Source organism: Lates calcarifer, linkage group LG1, assembly GCF_001640805.2.
Source record: "Lates calcarifer isolate ASB-BC8 linkage group LG1, TLL_Latcal_v3, whole genome shotgun sequence".
NCBI lineage: Eukaryota > Metazoa > Chordata > Actinopteri > Centropomidae > Lates > Lates calcarifer.
This window is the reverse complement of record NC_066833.1, coordinates 4389433-4410621: the sequence shown is the minus strand read 5'-3', so window position 1 is coordinate 4410621 and position 21189 is coordinate 4389433. Positions and strand designations below refer to the sequence as shown.

Genomic DNA, 21189 nt, shown 5'->3' with positions numbered 1-21189 from the left:
CATATTAGCTAAACTTATTTAAGCAAAGGGCAACAATAAGAATCTTGTACACTTGTAAACACCATCAGTATGATGGTCGGATTTCTTGTGTTTCTTCCCTCTCCCACAAAATTTAAATCCATCCAATATTTGTTGAGGTACTTTGGTTTGGACAAAAATGGGTTTTTACTGTCCAATATTTCTGTCCCTGTATGTCCCCTAATGATGGCTTAGATTTGGACCCAAGTTGTTATAAATTGGAGTTTTTCTTTATAGGAAGGTAAAAACTCATGTATGTAATTTTTTCTTTTCTCTAAAATGACATTTATTTGCAATTAATATTACACCACAAGACAAGTTAATGCCAGTGTGAAAGCAACAAAAATAAAGCAGATACTGAAGGATCATTATGAAACATCTGTGTGAGAACAGCAGGGTGTTTCCTCCCCATTTCCCTTTCATCCAAACACGCACACGGTGCCTGAGGCCAGCCGGTGTTTGTACTCATAGAGGTAGTAGGAGGCTGGAGGGAAGTTGCACTTCATCTCCATCCTGCCCGGCACCACGTGGACGGACACACCAGATCCCAGCCCCTCCTGCAGCTTCTTCAGCATGCGTGAGGCCAGGTAGCGTCGTGCCCTGCCTGGGTCTTCCTCGATGGAAGCGTACACCTCAGGGGGCGGGTTGGGGATCTTCCACTCCAGGTCCACGATGAGCTGGTGGATGCGGCTCTTATCCAGCGAAGTGGGTGTGTCACGATAGCACGCCACCACATGGGGGATTGGAGCTTCAGACGCCACCGACAGGAAGTTGTTTGGCTGCTGCTCTGCTGGTGCAGCTTCCTTTTCTTCCTGTGTCTCCTCCTCCTTCTCGTCCTCTGACGGTCCCACGGCGGGGTGGAGCATCACCGCCCAGCGCAGCCAATCGTAGTTCTTCTCCAGGGTCTTCAGGATGCCCGTTGCCGCCTCCTCAGGGGGTGCACGGTTCTGCACGGCTTCATGGAGCTGTTGCCGAATGTCCCCTTCTGCCTGCTCCAGAAAGTAGCCTAAGCAGCGCCCGCCCGTGTTCTTCATCTTCCTGTAGAGGGCACCCATGCGGTCAGACCAGGTCTTCATGAGCAGGGCCTGATCTCTGCCTGTCAGAGAAGCATGTGTGAACAGACACAGCAGACCGGTGCCCAGGACAAAGTTTATCTGTTGACAGAAAGAAAGAGGAGGTAAAGGAGAAAGAATGTGCTAACAAACAATGGTCAAAAACAGTTTTTAAAATGTGTTAAGAGTCTTGTAGGGAGCACCAGATGAGTTGTTTTACTGGGTTCGCCTCTCTGGTCACATTTGCTAATCTTGGCTGACAGAACAGGTGTAGTTTATATTAAAATAATGCCTAGTGCAGCTTTCATGAGTTTTCTGTGACACTGTATTGTTTTTAGCAATACACCAACCCATCTGGGATTTTTTGGTGACTACACTGACCTTAAAAGTGTTTCCAAATCTCATCTTTACAGCAAAACAGAGGCTGGTTTTGGCTCACCCTCTTAAACTGAAGTAAACACTTGACCCTGTGAGACTGTCGGAGCTCCTCTCTCAAAATAAACCTCACAGATGTCAAAAACTCATTGTAAAAAAAGAAGAGCAGTGAAAGGTGATCCAAGCACAGAGTTTGTCAGTGTCTGCAGATCTTTTGGTGACGTTACAGAGGGTTTCAAATATGAAAATGAATGGGTACATGGCTATTTTAGTTCATTAGTGTCATTCATTCTATTTAATGTGTACTTTACTGTAGAATTCTTGTGCCAACAGGAGAGAAAATCCCAGCATGACACATTAACTTATCACCTACAACATGTTTATACATGATAAGTTCTTCAAGGTTAAAGAAACATAGCTGCAGTTCCTTTGTTCAACAAGGTCAGGTTCTCCAGTTTGAATACATGATTTACAGCGGTGACTTGAACATTCCTCTGCTCGTTACACAGAGCAAAGTTTAGGTTTGTTGCATTAAATTGTTGGATACTTTCACTGAGATTCACTTGTACTGCAGCATGACAGCAAATTTAGCAATTCTTTGCGCCTCAGTGAGAGCACCGGGCTTTTATATCGCTCAGTGCCTTTATGCAAATCAGGTCATAGTGCAAACCAGTCCTTGAAAAGAGCACTGCACAAACAAATGCTCCTTTAGCCGCTGATTTCAAGCAGAAATTGCAGCAGCATTAAGGCTAATCCACTTAGGCTGGCTCCCTCACACCCTAAGGCCTGTTGATCTGGACTGATTAATTTTCAAGGATGAAAACTCTGTCCTTATAGCAAGTGAAAAAAACTACTGCTTTGAATGGACAGACACTCTTTATAGTCCTTACACTGACATTAAATGATCTTACATGTTGTGTAATAAAGGATAAATGCTGGTTGAACATTAGTCATGCCTACAATTATATTTTAAAGATAATTGTGTAATTGCTTTTACATAACAAACAAGCCTGTGACTGCTGCAATGTCTAAGGTCAGTTTCCTCTCAAAGTGGACACTCATTATGTAGCAGGCTGGTTCTGTGTGTCTTGCTCTGGGGCACTACAGAATGACAGATGGATTAATGAACAGTTTTTTTTTTTGGTTGTTTTTTTAATAAGAGGACCAACCAGTCATTTGTAGTTTTTATGTAAGAAATAGGAGAGAGACCTCTATATAATTGAATGCAAAAAGACAAATGTATGGTTTTGTGGTGCTCAAACCTGTGACATTACAGCTCTACCACAGTTATGTAATGTTGTTTCACAGACGACACAGCATTCAGGCTTTGAATCCCTGTTTTCATTTTAAGTTTAAAGCCTGCTCAGGCGTCGCAGGACTCTGTTGTAGCTCCTTTTAGTGGATGAAAAACAGTTGTAGGCAAAAGGGAACTTGCCAACTCAGCTCAGAAGAACGACAACACAAGGTCACAGCTCTGCTGAATTAAATATTCAGTTTATTTTCATACCAAGAAGATAGATGCAGCATGCTTCATTCCCCACAGGACCTGGATGTTTTTCTATCACATTTATCTTTCTGGTCTGGAAACTGAATATTTAATCCTGTACAGCTGTGCTCCTCTGTTCTTTTTTCATATAAACTTGTCCTTAGGGAGATTGAGTATATTTGCATTATTTTCATGAAATTCCAACTAAAATAGCTTTTTTAATTCTCTGACCTGATGTCTTTAAGAATTCATATAGATGACAGATGAGCAACACTTCAGTTTCAGTTTAAAAAGTTGTCTGTGCTCGTCCTTTTTCTTTCTGTCATTTTTATTCCTTCCTACATTTGTGTACATGAGGATGTTAGATTGCTGTGTCACCTCAGGCTTCCTCCTGCTGTAGTTAACCAGGGGTGTGTGGCTCTGTACAATGACTTGTAAGTTAAGAGAAAATGAAACTTTAATGACCCCTGTGGGAGGATGAGTTCAACACAGAGAGCCCCCTCCCGCTCCACATGTGTCCCCTGCTGCACCCTCACTAACCTTGACGTTGAACTCCCTCAGCTCCCAGCGTTTGGGTTTGCGGGTCAGTATGAGCTCCTCCAGCAGGGTGGGCTGGTCGGTCAGCGCCGACACTCCCATCAGACGATTGTAGAGCGCCGTCAGCTGCCTTTCCAGACGGTAGTCCTGCACATACTGCAGGAACACCTCTGTCTCCTTCTTGGTGAAGTCTGACTGGGCCCTCACCTGAAACAAGCAGGGATGAGAGGGTTTTTTCTCTTAAGATAAAGGGGGCAAAGCGGCGAGGTATGATTCAACACTTTTAAATGAAAATATATGTAAATACAAGAAATAATATGAATAACTGTTGTAACTCCAACTAACCTACAATCATGGACAAATTATGAGACAATGGACACAGACATGTTCAAATCCCCCCACCTCTCTTAGGAGACAAACAACAGGTTTTGAAGTTTCTCATTTTGTCTCTCCAGTGGTTTTGTTTCTTTTGTGTCTCTCTGTTGTCATTTTGTTTCTCTTTATAGTCATTTCATGTGTCTGTAGTTGCTTAGCATCTCTCTGTGGTCATTTTGCAGTCAGATTGCTTTTCCAAAAAATGTAATTTCGTGTCTTGAAGGCCTGGTCAGTAATCCATCCATGATACAGGTCGAGTCTATCTGACCTGTCTGTCAGCTAGTATACCATGTGGAGTTTTACACCTCACCACTGATGCCCTGATAAACTGAGGTGGAGATGGGAGGTAGGAGGACGTTTCTGAACACTTGCAATTCTTGTTAAAGTTTAAGATTTGGGTTCATTCAGATGCACTTCCAGGGTTCCTCAGACCTGGAGGTTTCCTTACAATGAGAGTGTTGATGATAACTGTGTTGCCATTAGCTGTGACTCTCTACCATATTCATCTCTTTTAACCAATTTAGAGTCATGTAATTTCATCTTATATCAAGCAACAAGTGTTTTTAAAAGGGAACCAAAGTGAAAAGCAAATTTATTTTCAGAGTGAGAAGACCTGAAAATGACAAATACCGATGTGTCATGAAAAGACATACATGAATTCTACCAGAATTTAATCCTCCACCCTGCTGTTCCATCACAGAAAATAAAAGGCATAAGCCTGTTAATACCAAGTATGGTATAACCAAACAGATGCTTCAGTCATGCATCTGGTCACATATCTACATTTATATAATACACTTAGCATGATGAGTTCAGTCACAGTGACGCATCAGTTTAGGGAAAGTTTTGGCAGAGTGCTTGTTACTCATCAATGTCAGCTCCACCTTAAGGGCCTTCAATGGTGTTTGTAAAACTACCAAATCTAGCGTTGACGTTAAATGGGCTGTATATATTACATTTCTTCTCTGCAGCACACCTGAGTTCAGCTTTAACTCTACCACTGCTGCCAAATCCTTCACCCTATATTTTTTGTCCAGCTCGATGGGGCGGGGTTAAGAAAGTTGATCTCAAGGCTGTTCAAGGACAGTTTCACCTCAGACAACTGCAGGTCAAACCAGCAATGAAACAAACATTTACAATACAGTATTTACAACCTAATAAACAGTGGGCCTTAACACTCACCAAATTGTAATGATGCATTTCAAGGGATGGTACGTAGCTGTCATCTGGAGAGATAATAAACTACAAACTAAAGCTAGAATAAAATTTCATTTTTTTAATCAGAAATTGTTGCATGAGAAGAAGTGAATTAAAGGCAAATGTAATGAGTGAGAAACTTATAGTACAAATTTGGGCTGCATCTCAGGATTACTGTGATTAATTTTTTTAACCAAATCATTTGTTGCTTGATCATTGAATAACATAATTCACTGTTTAACTTAACAGATGCTCCACCTTCTCTTAACCTTCATGTTAAAACTTTGAGAAGCATGATAATATTAGACTACTCTCCAAAATACCCAGACAAGCAGTCAGCTGTACTCAGTATAACTCCATGTTTCAGATTCAGGGAAACTTTCCTCACCGCTGTGCCAAGCTGGTAGTACACCACTGCCAGGTCGTCCTCCAGCCGGTGGACTTCCTGGTCTTCCAGCAGGCCATGACCCGATGCTCCCAGCTCCTGATCGATGTGGTCCAGGTTCTTCTTGGCTGCCTCTGCCTCCTCGGCTGTGGCACTGCCGCCCAGATAGGAGCAGATGCCCTGAACGACGACCCTGAGCAACACACACACACATAATTCATTTTAAATGCCTGATATGAACAGTGACGGGTTGCCATATGGGAAGGAAGTATATTTGGAAAATATTTTCATTTTAAACAGGACATGAAAATTTCAGTGTGCTTTTCCAGCTACTGTTTGCTGTTGTGCAAGTGTTTGATTAAAAGGCTTCACTAAATTGCTCATATTCCACATATTCAAATGGAAAACTCACCTCACAGTTTGCATGTAGCCCACTGGCTCCAAAACCTTCCCAAACATCGCCATGGCTCCAGAGCTTTGTATTGACAAATCAGCTGTGGAGAGAGTTAAACTGTCAATAACTTTTGTTCCTAATAACGTATGTAAGAAATGTGATAACCCATTAACCAGACCACACATGAAACCTGTTGAGTTCTTTTCGTACCTCGCCTCAGTTGTTCTGCATACAGGTTTGTACTGACCTTCACAGTCTGTCTAGTATTTATACACTCTCCTCAACAACCAGGGTATCTGATAAGAGTTCTACACACCTACCATTATCTGTGAACTTGACAGGATCATTGGAGTAAAACAGGAAAACTGACACATGATAGGAGTAAATTCATTGCTGGCTTTGCTCCTCCAAAAGCTGAGAGGTATATCTCTTCACACAGCCATTTGATCTGTGGAGATTTAAGACGAAAATGTTGGTCAGCTCATGATCAGTCTTATTGTTACATTTTGACATTACATAAACTTTACAGATAATTTTTGATTGTCCAATATTTTTTGTTATTCAGTGTAGATTCCTAAACTAAAACGTCAAAAATTTGTCAATTAATTGATCAGACAATTCATAGGAAATTAATCAACATCTATTTTGATAACTGCTTAATTGCTTTAGTCATGATAATCTGACCTGGAGTGGAGTAAAAAATAAATAAAGTGGCAAATTTGTGTACAGCACTTGAGTAAATGTACTTGAACAAGACAATTCAAAGTGTTGTACATGATGACCCACATTAATATGATTTGAAGTAAAATAGAGGATTAAAATAAGGTAAAATAAAATAATATTGAATGTTTGCCTGCCTTCGTTCCGTTCTAAATTTCAAGATAGGGGGCGCTAATGAGACCATTGGGACGCGGAGCAGCAGCAGAAAAAGAAGCAGCTTCCGATTAAAAACGGAAACAGCCGAGGCGCCAAAATCAAAAGGTTATTCCTGTCATTGGAGAGAAGGTAAACAAACGGCTCGTTCGGCTGTGTATTTGAGTTTTTAACTGTTTGCTTTTTAGACGCTTGTCTGAAAATGGACCCTACGACGCAGTTCTTTACCAAGCTGAGAAAGCTGGCGGTCACTCTAGAGTCAGACACTGCCAAGATTCAGCACTCGTTTGAAAACCGTAACAACAACGACGGTGACGCCAGTGAGTAACACACCGACAAACAAGCCTGTTTTTTCAGCCCCTTTTCAAATCATAAATCGTTTAGCCCCGCTGGTATATGTCAGTATGATTTCCTTCTTATTTCAGAAACCACTGCGAAAGCGATGCGAGCGTACCACGAACTGAACTGTGAAGTCGGCGATCTAAAGGTAAATGGCGATATCACGAATGGGAAACTGTACACCAAACTCTGTTCATAAATCTGATGTTTTAAGACAAAGCTGTTCAACCACATAGCAACCACATAAACACATCGAATACTACAGTGTTCAGTATGTTAAAGTTACTCATGTGACTCATATTTGGTAACAGTACACGGATCTTTTGTTTAAGTAAAAGTACGAATACATAGTGTAAAAGTGTTCAGTTTACAAAAAAAGATTCTGCATTCGAAATCCTACTCAAGCAAGAGGAAAGTATAATCAGTAAAATGTACTTTAAGTATCGAAAGTAAGAGTGCTACTTCTACAGTAAAATGGTTCTTTTGACTGATACATTATTTTACATGACATTACATTATTAGATGTCAATACGGGTACCTCACTGAATAACTAAGCATTGTACTGGTCAAGATGGAGCTAATTTTAAGTTCTATATCCACAGTTAGGTAGTTTAGCCCAGTGAGGGTGGGCCCCACCGAAGAGTCAAAACATAAATCTGAGGAGTTGTGAAGTGATGGCAGGTAACAGAAAACTGAAGTGCTTAGGCAAAAGTACATGTAGCTCCAAATTGTACTGATGCACATTACTTAAGCAAAATCACTCGTTTTCAACACTTGTTTCAAATTGTTTAATGGCCGATAGCTGACATGATGTTGATGGCAGTTGGTGGGATCAAACACTTAATTAGCTATCTGCAGAATTTACCAGAAGATCCCAATAACTACCAAAAGAGATGGACTGAAACTGACAGATCTGAAATGTAGTTTGCTGTGAGAGTGAACACACTTATAGAACACACTGTTGCACAATTGGCCTGCAGAAAAGAAAACAGAAAAGCTGCTCATTAAACATCCCAGACAAATCAATAACAATTAAGTCATCTTGTTGAAATGACCAATCATTTAATTGGTTGTTATCTGAATGATTGCTTAAGCAATTAACCAAATATAATTCTCAAATACTACATAATAAATATGTAGTATTTGATCCAATATCCAAAATATTCCATCCATCCGTTAGCTGCTTATTCTGGAGCCAACCCCAGCTGAGACACTCAGTGAGACAACCAGCTGGGTGTGTCACCAGAGTGACACTATAATATCTATATGTGAAAGTTTTAAGATTTAATCAGCCTGTCTCCAACACCATCTCTATAACATGCATTTGAGAGATTTATCACATGTATTTTGTATAAATCTGTGGCTGTTAGCTTTTGAAATGTATTGATCAGAGTCTGGCCTGTCTTTATACAGGGGCAGATCCAGGATCAGTTGGCTCAGCAGAAAGCACAGGAGAAAGAGGTGAGCCGCTTTATTAAGGCCTGCAGAGTGATGGAGCAGAGGGTCACTAAAGACATCCAGATTCTGAAGGGACACTGGGAAAAATATGGTTACCAAGCTCCCAGAGAAATCCAGAGACCAACCAGTGAGTATTAGTTGTGTCAGTCAGAGTCAAACACAGTTTGTCAAAGTAATTATATCTGTAAATATATGCTTATGAGCACACAAAATATGTTTTTATTGTGACTTTCTCTTACAAAGGTCAGGAGCCAGAGGCTGAAGGATGAAGTAGCAGATGAGAATGAGTCAGCAGGAGAGGAAGAGGGAGACCAGGAGGAGGCTGGAGATAATAACTCCCCATCATCTGTGATCGGGGGACTGCCGCCCTTTACTGACGTGATGCGAACCCCGAAGCTCTCCTGACTTCGGTCTGTCTGAGATGCAGCTGAAGAGAGCTCTGGCTGGGGCAGAGTGGTGCTCTGAAGTCCCCCCCATGCCTGAGATGAGCCTCCCACACCCCTCGCTCAGCACGCCTGCACCACCCAACATGCCCTTAACTCCCAAATGTGCCCTGCGAATGGATGATGACGAGCTCCAGACGCCTCAGATGCAGGATTTTGGCATCTCTGAGCACACCATGTGTCTGAACAACGACTTCACCATGGATCTGTTCCGGAAGAACATTGAAAAGCCCCAAAGGTAGAGCATAACAATCATTACATAACATGTGCTGTATATGATCTTTATTGACCTCCACTGGCAACATGCAGGATTTGCAACACTGCTGCTAGAGGTCTCTCTTGAGTTACTGCTTATTGCTGCTGTATGAGTGTCCTCTGCTTTAACAGATCGCCACTAGACAAAGCTGTGCCACCGGTGAATTCTCTGAGTGAGCGTTTGAAGACAAAAGGTATGAAACTGCCTGAACTGATATCTTTAACTGACCTGTACCTCTGTTTTTCCTGTGGAGGTTTTTTTTTCTCTGTTCCGCTGCTGTATCTCCTCCTCCTCGTTTGTTTTTCATTTTGATCAAGGGCTGGGTTCCTCATGCCTTTTCTAAACACCTCCACAACTATGGCTATGTATTGTATTTTCCAACACTTGTGCCAATACGAGACCTGAGTTCCAAAACAATACTTTTTCAGCATATTTCATAGAGAAATATCAACATGTTTCTCTCTAAATCTCTTTTTCATTACAAAAAAGAAGAAGCTTATGTTCTCAAATTTTAAAACACAAGCAGTCCTACAAGAACTTCACCTAAATAAATACTACTTGTAATAATACTATTACAAGTGTTTCTGCAGTTTCTCTTAAATATAAATCACTGTATTGAATACTTTGCAAAATTACTTGGAGGAGAAATATCACTTTTCAAAAATGTCACAATGTCACACAGAATATTACTAGCCATGTTAAGATGGCTGTCATCTGTCATTAGAAAAACTATACTACTGTAAATTTACAAAGAAGCCACCTCTTCCTTGCCTGCAAATAAGAGAGAGCACTGAAAGTAAACATATTTTGCTCCTCTCCCTCTATCGCATTATTCTTATTGCCATCAGCAGAGGACTTGGAGTCCCCCGAACCACCAGTGTTGTGCACCCCGGGGCTCAAGATCAAAAAGACAAAGGGTCACTCCTCCCCACCCACGCAAGGCAGCGGTGACCCAGAATCCCCTGGTTGCACCAGACACCTGCCTACCACTCCTGAGGTTCCAGTGTTTCAAACCCCATTCGTAAATCAACTTCTCAGCACTAAAAAGGTATAAAGAATGACTATGTGTGTTAAATCAGTGACATATTTGAAATTTCTCTTTTACCCCGACATCTTAAAATAAGTTTTAGCTGTGATTGTTTCTTTATTTCCTTATCCAGACTGGCTGAACAACAGACAGACTTTCAGCTCCGAGTTTGTGCTTTTTCAGCATGTGTTTGCAGAGTGCACAGCAGCCTGAGCCTGTGGACATGCAAGCTGACGATGACGGCCACACCTTCATGCTTCCAACACCTACTCATAACGGAGCAACCGGCTCCAAACGTGCCTGGGAGTATGACGTGCCAGAGATATCCATCATGGGTCTGGAGGACAAGCAGATGCCAGAGATGCCAAACCTGGAGTCTGTTTTGGGAAAATCTCTACAGAGTGTAAGATCAAAGTCAGAAACATCTGCAACAAAGTGCAACAAGTTTGTTGCACGCAACAGCATCTCTGAATCACAGATGACAATCAAAATAGCAAATTAATCAGAGCTACAATCACACACACGAGCTGAAAGTCCTCATATTCTCTTCTGACTCCTCACTACTTTATATGAACAGATAAACTTCAGCATCTCTTTTATTGTTTGCCCGCCTTGTGTTTACCTCTTTACCAGAGAAGTGCGAAAATCCCAAAGAAGACTAGTGAGCATGAAAAGGTGAGCAAGGACCCCACGGTCAACAGTCTGGAGCTGGACGGACCCACACAGGAGTTCAGCTTGGGGACACCTCGCACCAGGATGGACTACCAAGAGCCCAGCACCCCGGAGATGCCAGACCTCAGCTCTGTTACACAGGACATCTGTAAAGTATGTGGTTTACTCCTATTGATAGCACATCTTACAACTGAAAATACTAAACATGTAGTTTTGTCTCAGCTGATTAACTACAGACATTGCCTATTGCTGATAGTTTTCTGTAGATAGACACTGGCTTCCAGGGGAAAAAATCCCCCACCTGGAACAGACTTGAAATTTGTTTGACATATTATCCAGAACATCACAACCATATTTAATAATATGCTAAATTCAACCTTCACGCCATCTTCCTCTTGTGTTCCTTTTTATTTTCTAGCTTGTGTCCCAGGCTCAGCTGAAAAAGACTGATGGAGCAGTGGTCCGTCCAACTGTCAGGCCTGAAAAAGATAAAAACAGGTAAAATAACTCTTTTAACTAAAGTTGCTGATCAGATTAGCTCAGATCGCTGCTGAGTGGAGGAAAAGAATATTAGTTAAAGATATTGAAGGTCTTGCATAGTTTTGATGTTTTTTTTCTGTCCTATCTATTTCTAATCATTATTGATGTTTATTCCCTTCCATCTTGTTGCTTTGCTTACTGTGTCCTGATATCATTCAGGCCTATAGTTTTTAAAATCAGGATTAATTGCAACATATTCCCTCTGCAGCGCTGCAAGTCTGCCTGTGGTATCAGAGGGTGAGTTCCAGAGTTTACCCAGCTACCTGAGGCAGATGACCCTGCACAGCCTCAACCAGGCAGTTCACAGCATCAACAAATTCACAGCAGAGTTTCAAGGTCAGTGCTGCAATACTTCCAGACTAACCATACATGAATGTGATATGAACTAAGAAAGGTTCTGACACAACACTAACCAACAGTCTACAGGGTAGACATAAGAGATGTTGTGTCAGTCACTAAGAAATATCATTATAGGTTTGTAGCTATGCAGGAAAACAGACTAACTTGTTTAAATAAAAAGAGTTGAGAGTTGGGCTTTCCATAAGTGGATCCAAAAATAAATAATGTACCTATTTTATTTGTCATCATGTTGCTGTACTGTAATACAGATTAACCCATGTGTGGCACTTTGCTGAATTTGTTCACGTCAGTTGAAAAGCTGATGTGTTGATATGACTAATGCTAACTAAGATTTTTATTGGTTTGGACTGTTGATTTATATATTATATAATTTAAGCAGCTGACGTCCAGTGAATAACCTTAAATGGTACAAATGTATGCAGTTAACTGCTTGAGGGAAAAAAGTCATCAAAGACTGTAAACTGTTTTTCAGGCATTAAGAAATTGGTTAACTTAAGGCTTTCCTGCAGCAATGGATGCAAATTAAGCCTTGAAAGTGAATGCAAACAGTTCACACAGGTACCCCAACTTTTGTTACTACACCCTGATTTATTGTTAGGACAATCCTCTACTGCAGGAAGTAGTGCTGTATATTACTCAGAATGGTGAGAAAGAGGCAAATAGCAAAGGAAGACAGACTGGTCAGGGGTGTGCTTGTCAAGGCTCAAGTGGCAAGATGGATTAGAAAACTTTTGCACATTACTGTACATAAAATAAATCAAAGTTATAGCTTAAATTTGTTGGTCTTATTCTAATGGACGATCATATGAACAAAAATGTGACCTATTAAGAGCATTTTTGGACCAGGTAGAAGTCTGACAGATCTAATCAGTTGCTGTTGTGCGGTGCCCTCTGCAGGAGAGAAGACAGAACTACAGATGGAGGAGTTGAGGAGGATTACCAATGTTGGAGCCAGGACCCCCGTTTACATTCTCTGTCTCACCGAGCTCAAGAGGCTAGAGCATGTACGAGGAGCCAGGAACACCTCTGTGTACAAACTGAAAACACACAACTAAAGGTTGCTTGGATATGTTACACGTTGTCTGAGTGGGAGCCAAAATCTGGTCTTATCTAGACTCAAGTATGCCTATATATTAATTTACAGAGATGCTGGTCTCTGGCTGTCTCTGATGCTGAACTGTACAAGAAAAGCAGCTCGGTAAACTTCTATCTTTAATGTCTAGATTGTAAATAGCTCTGATGCATGCCTAGTCAATCATTTGCACTTCTGTGATTGTATGGGTCTGAATATAAACTCATTTGTATATAATAAATCATAACACATTTCTACACATAAAATAGAAATGAGCTTTCAATAAACTCTTAATTGTGCGGTCCGTTTTGAACTTTTAAGAAGTGCTTAACTAATAATGGATAAAAGGTGATAGAAGTATAACCTTGGGATACTTCAGGCTTAAAAAAGGAAAAACCATCATTCATTCTTCATTAAAATATGCCAAGATCTCCTTTATGGTCCCACCATAAAGATTGACCTTGCAATGACCAGTGGGCAGTAAGAATTCAGTCACCATAATGTGTAAATATACACACATGGCTTTGAAACTGCAGATATTTTACAACCGCTCAACCCTGGATTTAGCCTGATTTGCAAACCACAGTGTTCACCTCCAGTTTCTTCAACGATTCAGTCTCAATAAGAAGGTCATATGATACATTGGAAATCTCCTGAAGCTACCAACTCGATCTTGTGGTGAAACTGTTTTATCAGCTGCTGTTTCCAAGGTCAAGTCCTTTCAAACTTGATCACTGTGTGATGTAACATCAAGACTTTGCTTAATGGCATGGATGGATTCCTGAATGGCTCTGCCAGGCATGGGCTCAGGGGGGCTCTGGACAAGAGCCTCTGTTTGGAGTGGCTGTTCTTGTTAATCAAACTAATAGAAAGAGATATAAAACAGTCACAGAGAGACGCAAATACACCTACAGGGATGTAAAACTGACAAAGTGATGTGAAGTGGCCACAGACACAAAACGACCACAAAGAAATGAAACGGAAACAGACAGAAAAGTGGTTAAAACAAAAACAAAAAAAAAAAAAAGCAAAACACCAATGTTTTGTAAAATAACCTCAAGAGACACAAAATGATAACAAAGAGATATAAGACGACGAGAAATTGACTCAAAATGGCCACAGACACAAAATAACCACAAAGAAATTATAACTGGAAACAAGTAGATACAAAACTACGTTTTTCAAAGGAATGACAGAGACAAAAAAAAACCCCACAAAGAGATGCAAAGCAATGACAGAAACAAAACAGAGACATCAGGAGTAAAAAAAAAAAAATAAAACTACAAATGCAGAACGATCAGAGACATAAAATGGTGACAAAAAGATGAAAACTATTTTTAAAAAACACAAAATACACTTAAAGAGAAAAAAGAGGCCAGTACTAAAACAACCTAAAAAGACAAAATGTGACACATTTCTGTTCATCTGTTCATCTTCAGGGTCAGCAGAACCGTTAATGTGCAGTTAATGATCAGCAAAATCACAGACGTCTGCGGTGAATGAAAGCCAGGTGATGTGTTGCGCCCTGAACCACTGCAGCACAGTGACATAATTGACCACCGTGTTCTCACTTATTATAGGCAAAGTTTGGTGTTGGGGGAACCTGAGTGATGATGGCTGCAGTTAAGATGGCCAGTTAGCAGCTACGCAAACGTTTTTTTTTCCAGCGACGACGTTTGTCTTTGTTCACTTATTCGCCTCCTGGAACCATCTACAGTTTACATGTTGTAGGTCGTGTCCACCATATTTCGATTTTTTTTTACTGAGATCTCAGACCGTTAGCTTGGTTATCCGACCGCGTGAGTAAATATCACATTTCAGTGACGTCGCCTCAAAGTGGTCCAATCAGATCGTTGAATGCAAATGACCGTTAATGACGTTACTACCGTTTTTTCCCCCTTTTTCCCCCACCCTCTCGTCGTCCACCATTTTGGGAGTCAAAATACCCAACGCATAGCAGCGCACACGTTCACGCTTTTCTGTGGCCTTACTATGGTTCACACATGTGTGGTGGCAGGCTGTAGGAACAGAAGGACACCAGACACCACTTTATCTTTCTACCGTTTCCCCCGGGACCCCGAGAGGAAGCAGCGCTGGATAGCTGCTGTGAACCGAGAGGGCTGGGTACCGAACGACGGCAGTCGGCTCTGTAGTACTCATTTCATCTCAGGTATGAACCGCAGTACAACTCTCAAACAAAAAGTAGCACACAATTTGTTTTGCTCCGGGACCGATTAATGCACCTGGAATTCCACAGATGGAGAGATCCGAAATGCTTTTTCTTTGAGTTTTGATGTCAGTGGATCATTGTCAATTTTAAATGTTTATGGTTTGATTAAATTTAGTGTGTACAGTGTCACATGTGGTGTAATAATAACGGGCAATTCACTTGATTTAGGCGTAATTATTTTCTGCACATCACCTCATGTTCATTTTCGATTTTTGATAATGAACAAGTTATAGACACCAAATTGGCGTCTTCAAATAGACAACTTAGAGAATGAATGAAAGAAATGTGTTTCAGTGATATTAAACAGAAAACCAAAACTATGTGCAATTGTGAGGCTTTCAACATTAAGATAAACTGGTAATCGAACTTAATTTCGATTTATTGCTAAAGGTGCACCAATCCCAAACGAAATGAAATCAATGAATATGAGAATGAGACTGTAAAGCCTAACGATTCAACGATTAACTGATCAAAGTTGTTGCCAATTAATTGTAGTTTTCCAAGTTGTTGATTTAAAGTTATTGTTAAAAAAATTCAGGGATGCATTCATTAGATAAGGTTACTTTAATGTATTGCTTTTTCCTATCACAGTGCTGTGTCATACTACTGCATGTTTCATCAATAAACTATTCATATTTTGGTTGTGCAAACTCATACACAAGCGTGGTAAGTGCTCATAACTGGAGCTGTAATTTGCCGTAAGAACAGGCTCTAAACTGTCACACCCTCAAGAAACGTCATTAGACAGATCCTCAGCCTAACCCTTCCAGCTATTATCACACTGCTCACTTTGCTCTTTTTGGGTGGGACAATGTACTAGCTCAGGCAGGGGAAAAAGCATGGCAGCATGCCCACTAGCAATTTGTCCTCAAACTCTGACTAACATATACTTTTACTGGGGGAAAGTGCCATTGGCAGTCACTTCCATTTTTCTAAATTTTTCTGTTTTTTCACCACCTCCCCTTTTGCCACATCCTGTCTTTACACATCCAGGTAAACAGGTGAAGAACCCACGTTCGCCAGATTATGTTCCTTCTGTGTTCACAACAGCCCCCTTATCCCCAGAGATGAAGGAGTCAGGTGCCTTAGAGATCCTGGACAAGCAGGAAGCACGAGTGGAGGCGGCCAATGCCTTGCTGTTCCTGCAGGGCCAGGGCAGGTCAGTGGTGGGGGAACGGGGCCAGGAAGAGCATCCCGAGGAGAGAGAGCAGGAGGCCATTGTGGAGGAAAGTGCCTCTTCTCTCAGCACCGATGAAGACGATGAGGATGATGATGAATCTGTGAGTGACAGCAAGAAAGGAAAGTTTGCTCAGACGTCTGATGCACCTGTTAACTTTGATGACATACTGAAAGCTCTCAAAAAGGAGAACCAGGCCCTCAGGGAGTCTGTGGAGAAAATGTCCCTGTCTGAGAACTCCTTGAGGAATGATGCAGAGAAAGTAAAGTTCTACACTGGTTTACCCAACTACTTTGTCTTAGAGACAGTCATGTGGCTGCTGGCACCTCACATGGATGGGATGAAAAACGTGAAGCTCTCCAAGTTCCAGCAGCTGCTGCTGACACTGATGCGACTCCGTCTGGACCTCCGCAATCAAGATCTGGCCTACCGCTTTGGTGTGAAAGTTGGCACTGTAACCAGAACAGTGCACCGGATGGTCAACATCATGTCCTCCACTCTGGTGCCAACGGCCGTCTTCTGGCCCTCCAGGGCCGAGCTCCGGAAGAACTTACCGGCAGCTCTGCGCACCTCCCACCCTGACTGTGCTGTTATCATAGACTGTTTTACCGTGCCTTTCGAGGAGCCGGTTTCCCGGGGCAATCAGCAGCAACAGCAGCAGCAGAGGGTGCTGCCAATTTCTCAGGGGGTGGGGACAAGTCATAATGTATTGAAGTATCTGATTGGTGTGGCTCCACAAGGCGTTGTCACCTTTGTGTCCAGGGGCGTGCTGGGAAACGTCAGTGACAAGAGCCTGGCTGAGGGCTGCGGATTTCTGTGCAAACTTCTCCCAGGCGACGTTCATATTGGCGAGTCGCAATCTCGACATTGCAGATTCTGTGGCTGCCCGCGGAGCCCTGTTTAAAATTGCTGGCAGCTACCAAGGAGAGGCATATGGGACCACGGAGGGCGCACCACTGGCTGATGCTTCCTCTGAGACAGTGAGCGTGCAGAGGCATGTGGAGAGGGTGATCTCCATGGTGAAGCAGAGGTACGCTATGCTCACGGGCCCTGTCGAGAGCCCCTTCACCACAGCCTCTGAGCGCACGTCGAACCTCTCAACTTTTGATAAGATTGTGCAAGTTGCCTGTGCCTTAAACAACCTGTGCATCTCTGCTGCTCCACTAGAGTGATTTGTACTGAAAAGCCTCATGCTCCTTAATGCTGGTCAGACACTTAAGTTCCCTTTACTGCTTTGGACCTTATTCCATGTTCTCCCACTACATGCCTGTGTCAACACTACATTATTATTACAGAAAATTAATTTATACATATCCACTTTAATTCTCACTTGGAGTGTATGTGACTCCCTGTTATCTAGGTCAGTTTATACTTGGAAATAGGAGCACTTCTCCAGAAACCACATTGCTAAGATGTGATGTCATTGAGTTATGCAACCCAACTGACAAAGAATTGCAGACTTGCAAAGGTCGTTATTTTCCCCAAATGACAACCATGTGAGTAAAATGTATCTTTATTTAATTCGTCTTCATTAACCATTTGTAAATACTGAGGTATATAAACTGCAGTCTGGGTGGTGCAGGCAACGTTCCCACTAATCCAGTCCTGTGCCATGCTAGAGTCTGCAAGTTTTTTTTCTGTTCCAGCAAACACTACAGCAGCTGACTTTACTGATTATTTTCTCCCTATGTTGCAGAAAGGGGGTCTGCTGGTTAAACCAGTTTTTTGTCACTCCCTTCTCATAAATTAAGAACAGTACACACAGTACAGAAATATATAACAGGTTAAAACAACAAGAATAACATGCGTAGTAATGCAGCTCTTAAATAAGAGTTGTTTCAGCTTGTTCACATCACAGGGATAGAAACATGTTATGACTAATGTGGGTTTTGAAGGATCACTTGGTGTAAACTAACCATATTTTGATACATTTTTTGCCTGCCAGTTAGAGCTCTTAACAGAATACCATCACCATGGGATGATGAGTCTGTTGTTAATTTATGTGCTTTGCTCTCTGGCTTTGAATCACAGCTTATTTCCTAGGGTTTTTGACAGTATCTTCCTGGCTGACTGCACGTTGGAATGACAGATGTCCTCTTTAACAGGGACTTACTGGTGTAGATGATTTTTACACAGAATAAACAGCCCTCCCTGTAGAAATTTAAACTGCTGGGTGGTAATATAACTGAAATAGACCAAAAAGATAAACAGTTTTCACCACAGGTCAGGATTTACTATAACACAGCACTCGATGTGTTAGTCCAGGTGGATGCTTGTCTACTGGCTCCAACCTGAGCTGTATAATTAACAATGATGTCAATATTTACCACGCCATGCTAGCGTTTAAAGAGGCTATTTGTAAGTTTTGCTATTACTACATAGCCAACGTTGGCATTAACAGCTGTTTACTTACTAGTCCAGAAGAAACGTTGTGAGTTCAGCATCTTTGCCACTGACAGTTCACAAAGAAAAGCTGAGTGTAAGTGCCATTCTCATTTACATGCCTCTGCAATTCTTTACAGTCATACTGAATCAAAGTATCATTACAAGTGTTTGGAAGGAATGCATTATGATGATCATTAAAATTTCCCCAGAGGCAACCAGCGTTGGTTCTGGGTTAGACACAGGAAGTGTTGTTGTTGCCGATGAGGTTTAATTAACAGTTTGATCAGCTGAGCGTGTTGGCTTCAGAACCCGGAGAATGTACGTTCAGTTTATGACTGATTAATTTTCATCGTCTTTGTTCAATGCATTCTGTTCTAATTGATTGTAACCATGTTGAACCATGAGTACATGCCATAGAAGTGTTTCTGTTAGAGCACAAGGCTGGAAGCCTTTTTAATAGTTTGTCTGTTTAGGCTCAGATATGGGCTCACAAGTGGTCATGTAAACTGAAAACTCAAGTTTTGATATACAGTATATCTTGAGGAAAACATCTCATAGTTACCTGCTTATTTGAAATGTGTCATCTGTTGTCCTGCATTGCTGGTGCCTTAGTTTGTAAAGATGGTACTGCTGTTACAAATCAGCCTGCGTTTTCTACAGATATTTATTTTTGCATCATACAGTATGCTTTTAGACCCTTTTCTGGTTTGGTTACTGAGCTAAAATGTGTGTAAACAGTCAGCAAGTGAGTGTAAAGCGTCCTTTGTCATTACTCCCTCAGCTTTGTGTATGTACATTAAGAAATGTTCCAGGTTATTATTATTTTATACCATTTAAATTCCAAATGATGTCAAGTAATTATACACAGATCGTAACTTACCATTACTTAACCTTAAGAGAAAGGTTTTAAGGGATTAAACATAACATTAATGGTCCCTGTGCTTTGGCTCAGGGCCTGAAATTAATTGGAGAAGACTTTTCACACAATGTTAAGCTTGCTCCAACAACAGAGACTAAATTTGCTCAGTTCTGGTGCCAGGCTTTAAAGTGTTGGGTTCAGACAGGCATGCTATGGTACCCCCAAAGTGGAATGTGCCTTCTGTTCTCAGGCCCCTGGATGTCCTCCTTGTTGGATGGCTGTATCTTTCCTCACCTGTTATGTTTTTCATGTGTCCATAATATATACTGTCTGTGTTCCTTAAGCACATCAAGCTATTTATATGTATGTTTTTCTCAGTCCTCTGTTCACTTCAAACAAAACAGAACATGAAAGTGATTTACACTGCAGAACAATATTTAAATAGTTCTGAAATGACTTCCTTTGTGAAGTTTAGTCTTTCAACTCACCACACCGATATCGACAAACTGGTGAACTTGAATACTTTTTGGCTAAAGGATGGAGAAGAAAGGTTTTAGACAGGGGAGTTGCTGCTAGACTGAGAATAATAATTTGAATGTGGTAGCAAAGACATTGTAATGGGTACTATGACATCTTTTTCCTTTTTATTCTTCCTTTTACTTATTTATTACTGTTGTTGCCTCTGACAGCCTCTGTAGGGGGCTGGTATCAGGGGAGACCGGGCAGACGGCAGTGTTGAGACTACTTAAGAGCAAAACCTTTTAATAAATGAATGTTGGTTGAATTTCTTCCAGCGGAAAGAACACAAGTATTCATTTTGATTTTGTCCACTGGTTGATGGTTAACTCCTACTCTACAGTAAACAAAGCTTCTAAATTGAGGTGAATGAAACATGTTCAGATACAAACTGGTTAATGTCTGTGTTTTTTATAAACCCAGTATATTTTTTTCTAAGCAATCTATTTCCCACCTCACACTACACTTCTATTGCCATGCTGTTTGCCTTTATTGTTATGGGTGCATGTGTTTCCATGATGTGTAACTTCTAAAGGTTTAATTCAGTTTGTCTTCATTATTGCCTCTGTGACTGAAAATTAAAGTTTGGGAAATGCAACTAAGGATTTGTTTCCCCACAGTGTATCTGTAAGAACAGGTATCTAAGGTTTGTGGTGTGTGTGCTGTCCCATCTTTGGTCTGTGAATGTCTTTGATATTATGATAACAGTGTGTAGACCTTTATTTGCTTTCACACCGAGTCATGGCCTTTGGCTCATTAGTTAAGATTCTTTCCAAAGCCAAAGGGGAGTGACTAAGTAACGTACTGATAATTTTTCATTTAGTAAAGAGAAAAATGCATTGGAGGAAGCCCCGCCTAGAATATGTGCAATCAGAGAAGAAGAAAGAGCGAGACATCTCACTCCGCTGCTTTTTAATGTTACTGTGTAGAGGTAGAAATTTTCAGGCTTCGACGCCCCCTGTGGTAGACAGCAATACCAGCTGCACACCCAAGGTTCTCCATCGCACTGTCTTATTTCCCTGTGAACAGAAACGTATGAATATTTTCAAAACCTCAAAATTGACTTTAGAGACAGGCAATGACATCAAAAAATAATGCTAGCCCCACTGGGTCTTTGGCATTTTATGCTTTAAAAATAATTTATCAATAATAATAATTTATTA

At 41.2% G+C, this 21189-nt stretch overlaps 2 protein-coding genes across 2 annotated transcripts; both read left to right on the top strand.

The window, feature by feature from the left end:
* The first annotated feature begins 6695 nt into the window (after positions 1–6695).
* On the top strand, positions 6696–12975 carry ska3 (spindle and kinetochore associated complex subunit 3). Its single transcript, XM_018704289.2, is given in 13 exon segments — positions 6696–6800; positions 6881–7012; positions 7118–7179; positions 8445–8620; positions 8747–8891; positions 8893–9170; positions 9320–9381; positions 10037–10236; positions 10412–10618; positions 10849–11040; positions 11306–11385; positions 11636–11763; positions 12685–12975. Coding segments are annotated over 12 exon segments (1806 nt in total). The 5' UTR covers positions 6696–6800; positions 6881–6894; the 3' UTR covers positions 12843–12975.
* A 1692-nt stretch (positions 12976–14667) lies between these two features.
* On the top strand, positions 14668–20629 carry LOC108902485 (uncharacterized). Its single transcript, XM_018704367.2, has 2 exons — positions 14668–15029; positions 16083–20629. The coding sequence occupies exons 1-2, from the start codon at positions 14717–14719 to the stop codon at positions 17168–17170; spliced, it is 1401 nt and encodes a 466-aa protein (XP_018559883.1). The 5' UTR covers positions 14668–14716; the 3' UTR covers positions 17171–20629.
* The last annotated feature ends 560 nt before the right edge of the window (positions 20630–21189 follow it).

Excerpts from the sequence above, each read along its gene's own strand:
- LOC108902485 (XM_018704367.2), top strand. The coding sequence starts at position 14,717 with ATGCAAATGACCGTTAATGACGTTACTACCGTTTTTTCCCCCTTTTTC. Across the intron at positions 15,030-16,082 it reads TAGTACTCATTTCATCTCAG|GTAAACAGGTGAAGAACCCA; the intron begins GTATGAACCGCA and ends TTACACATCCAG.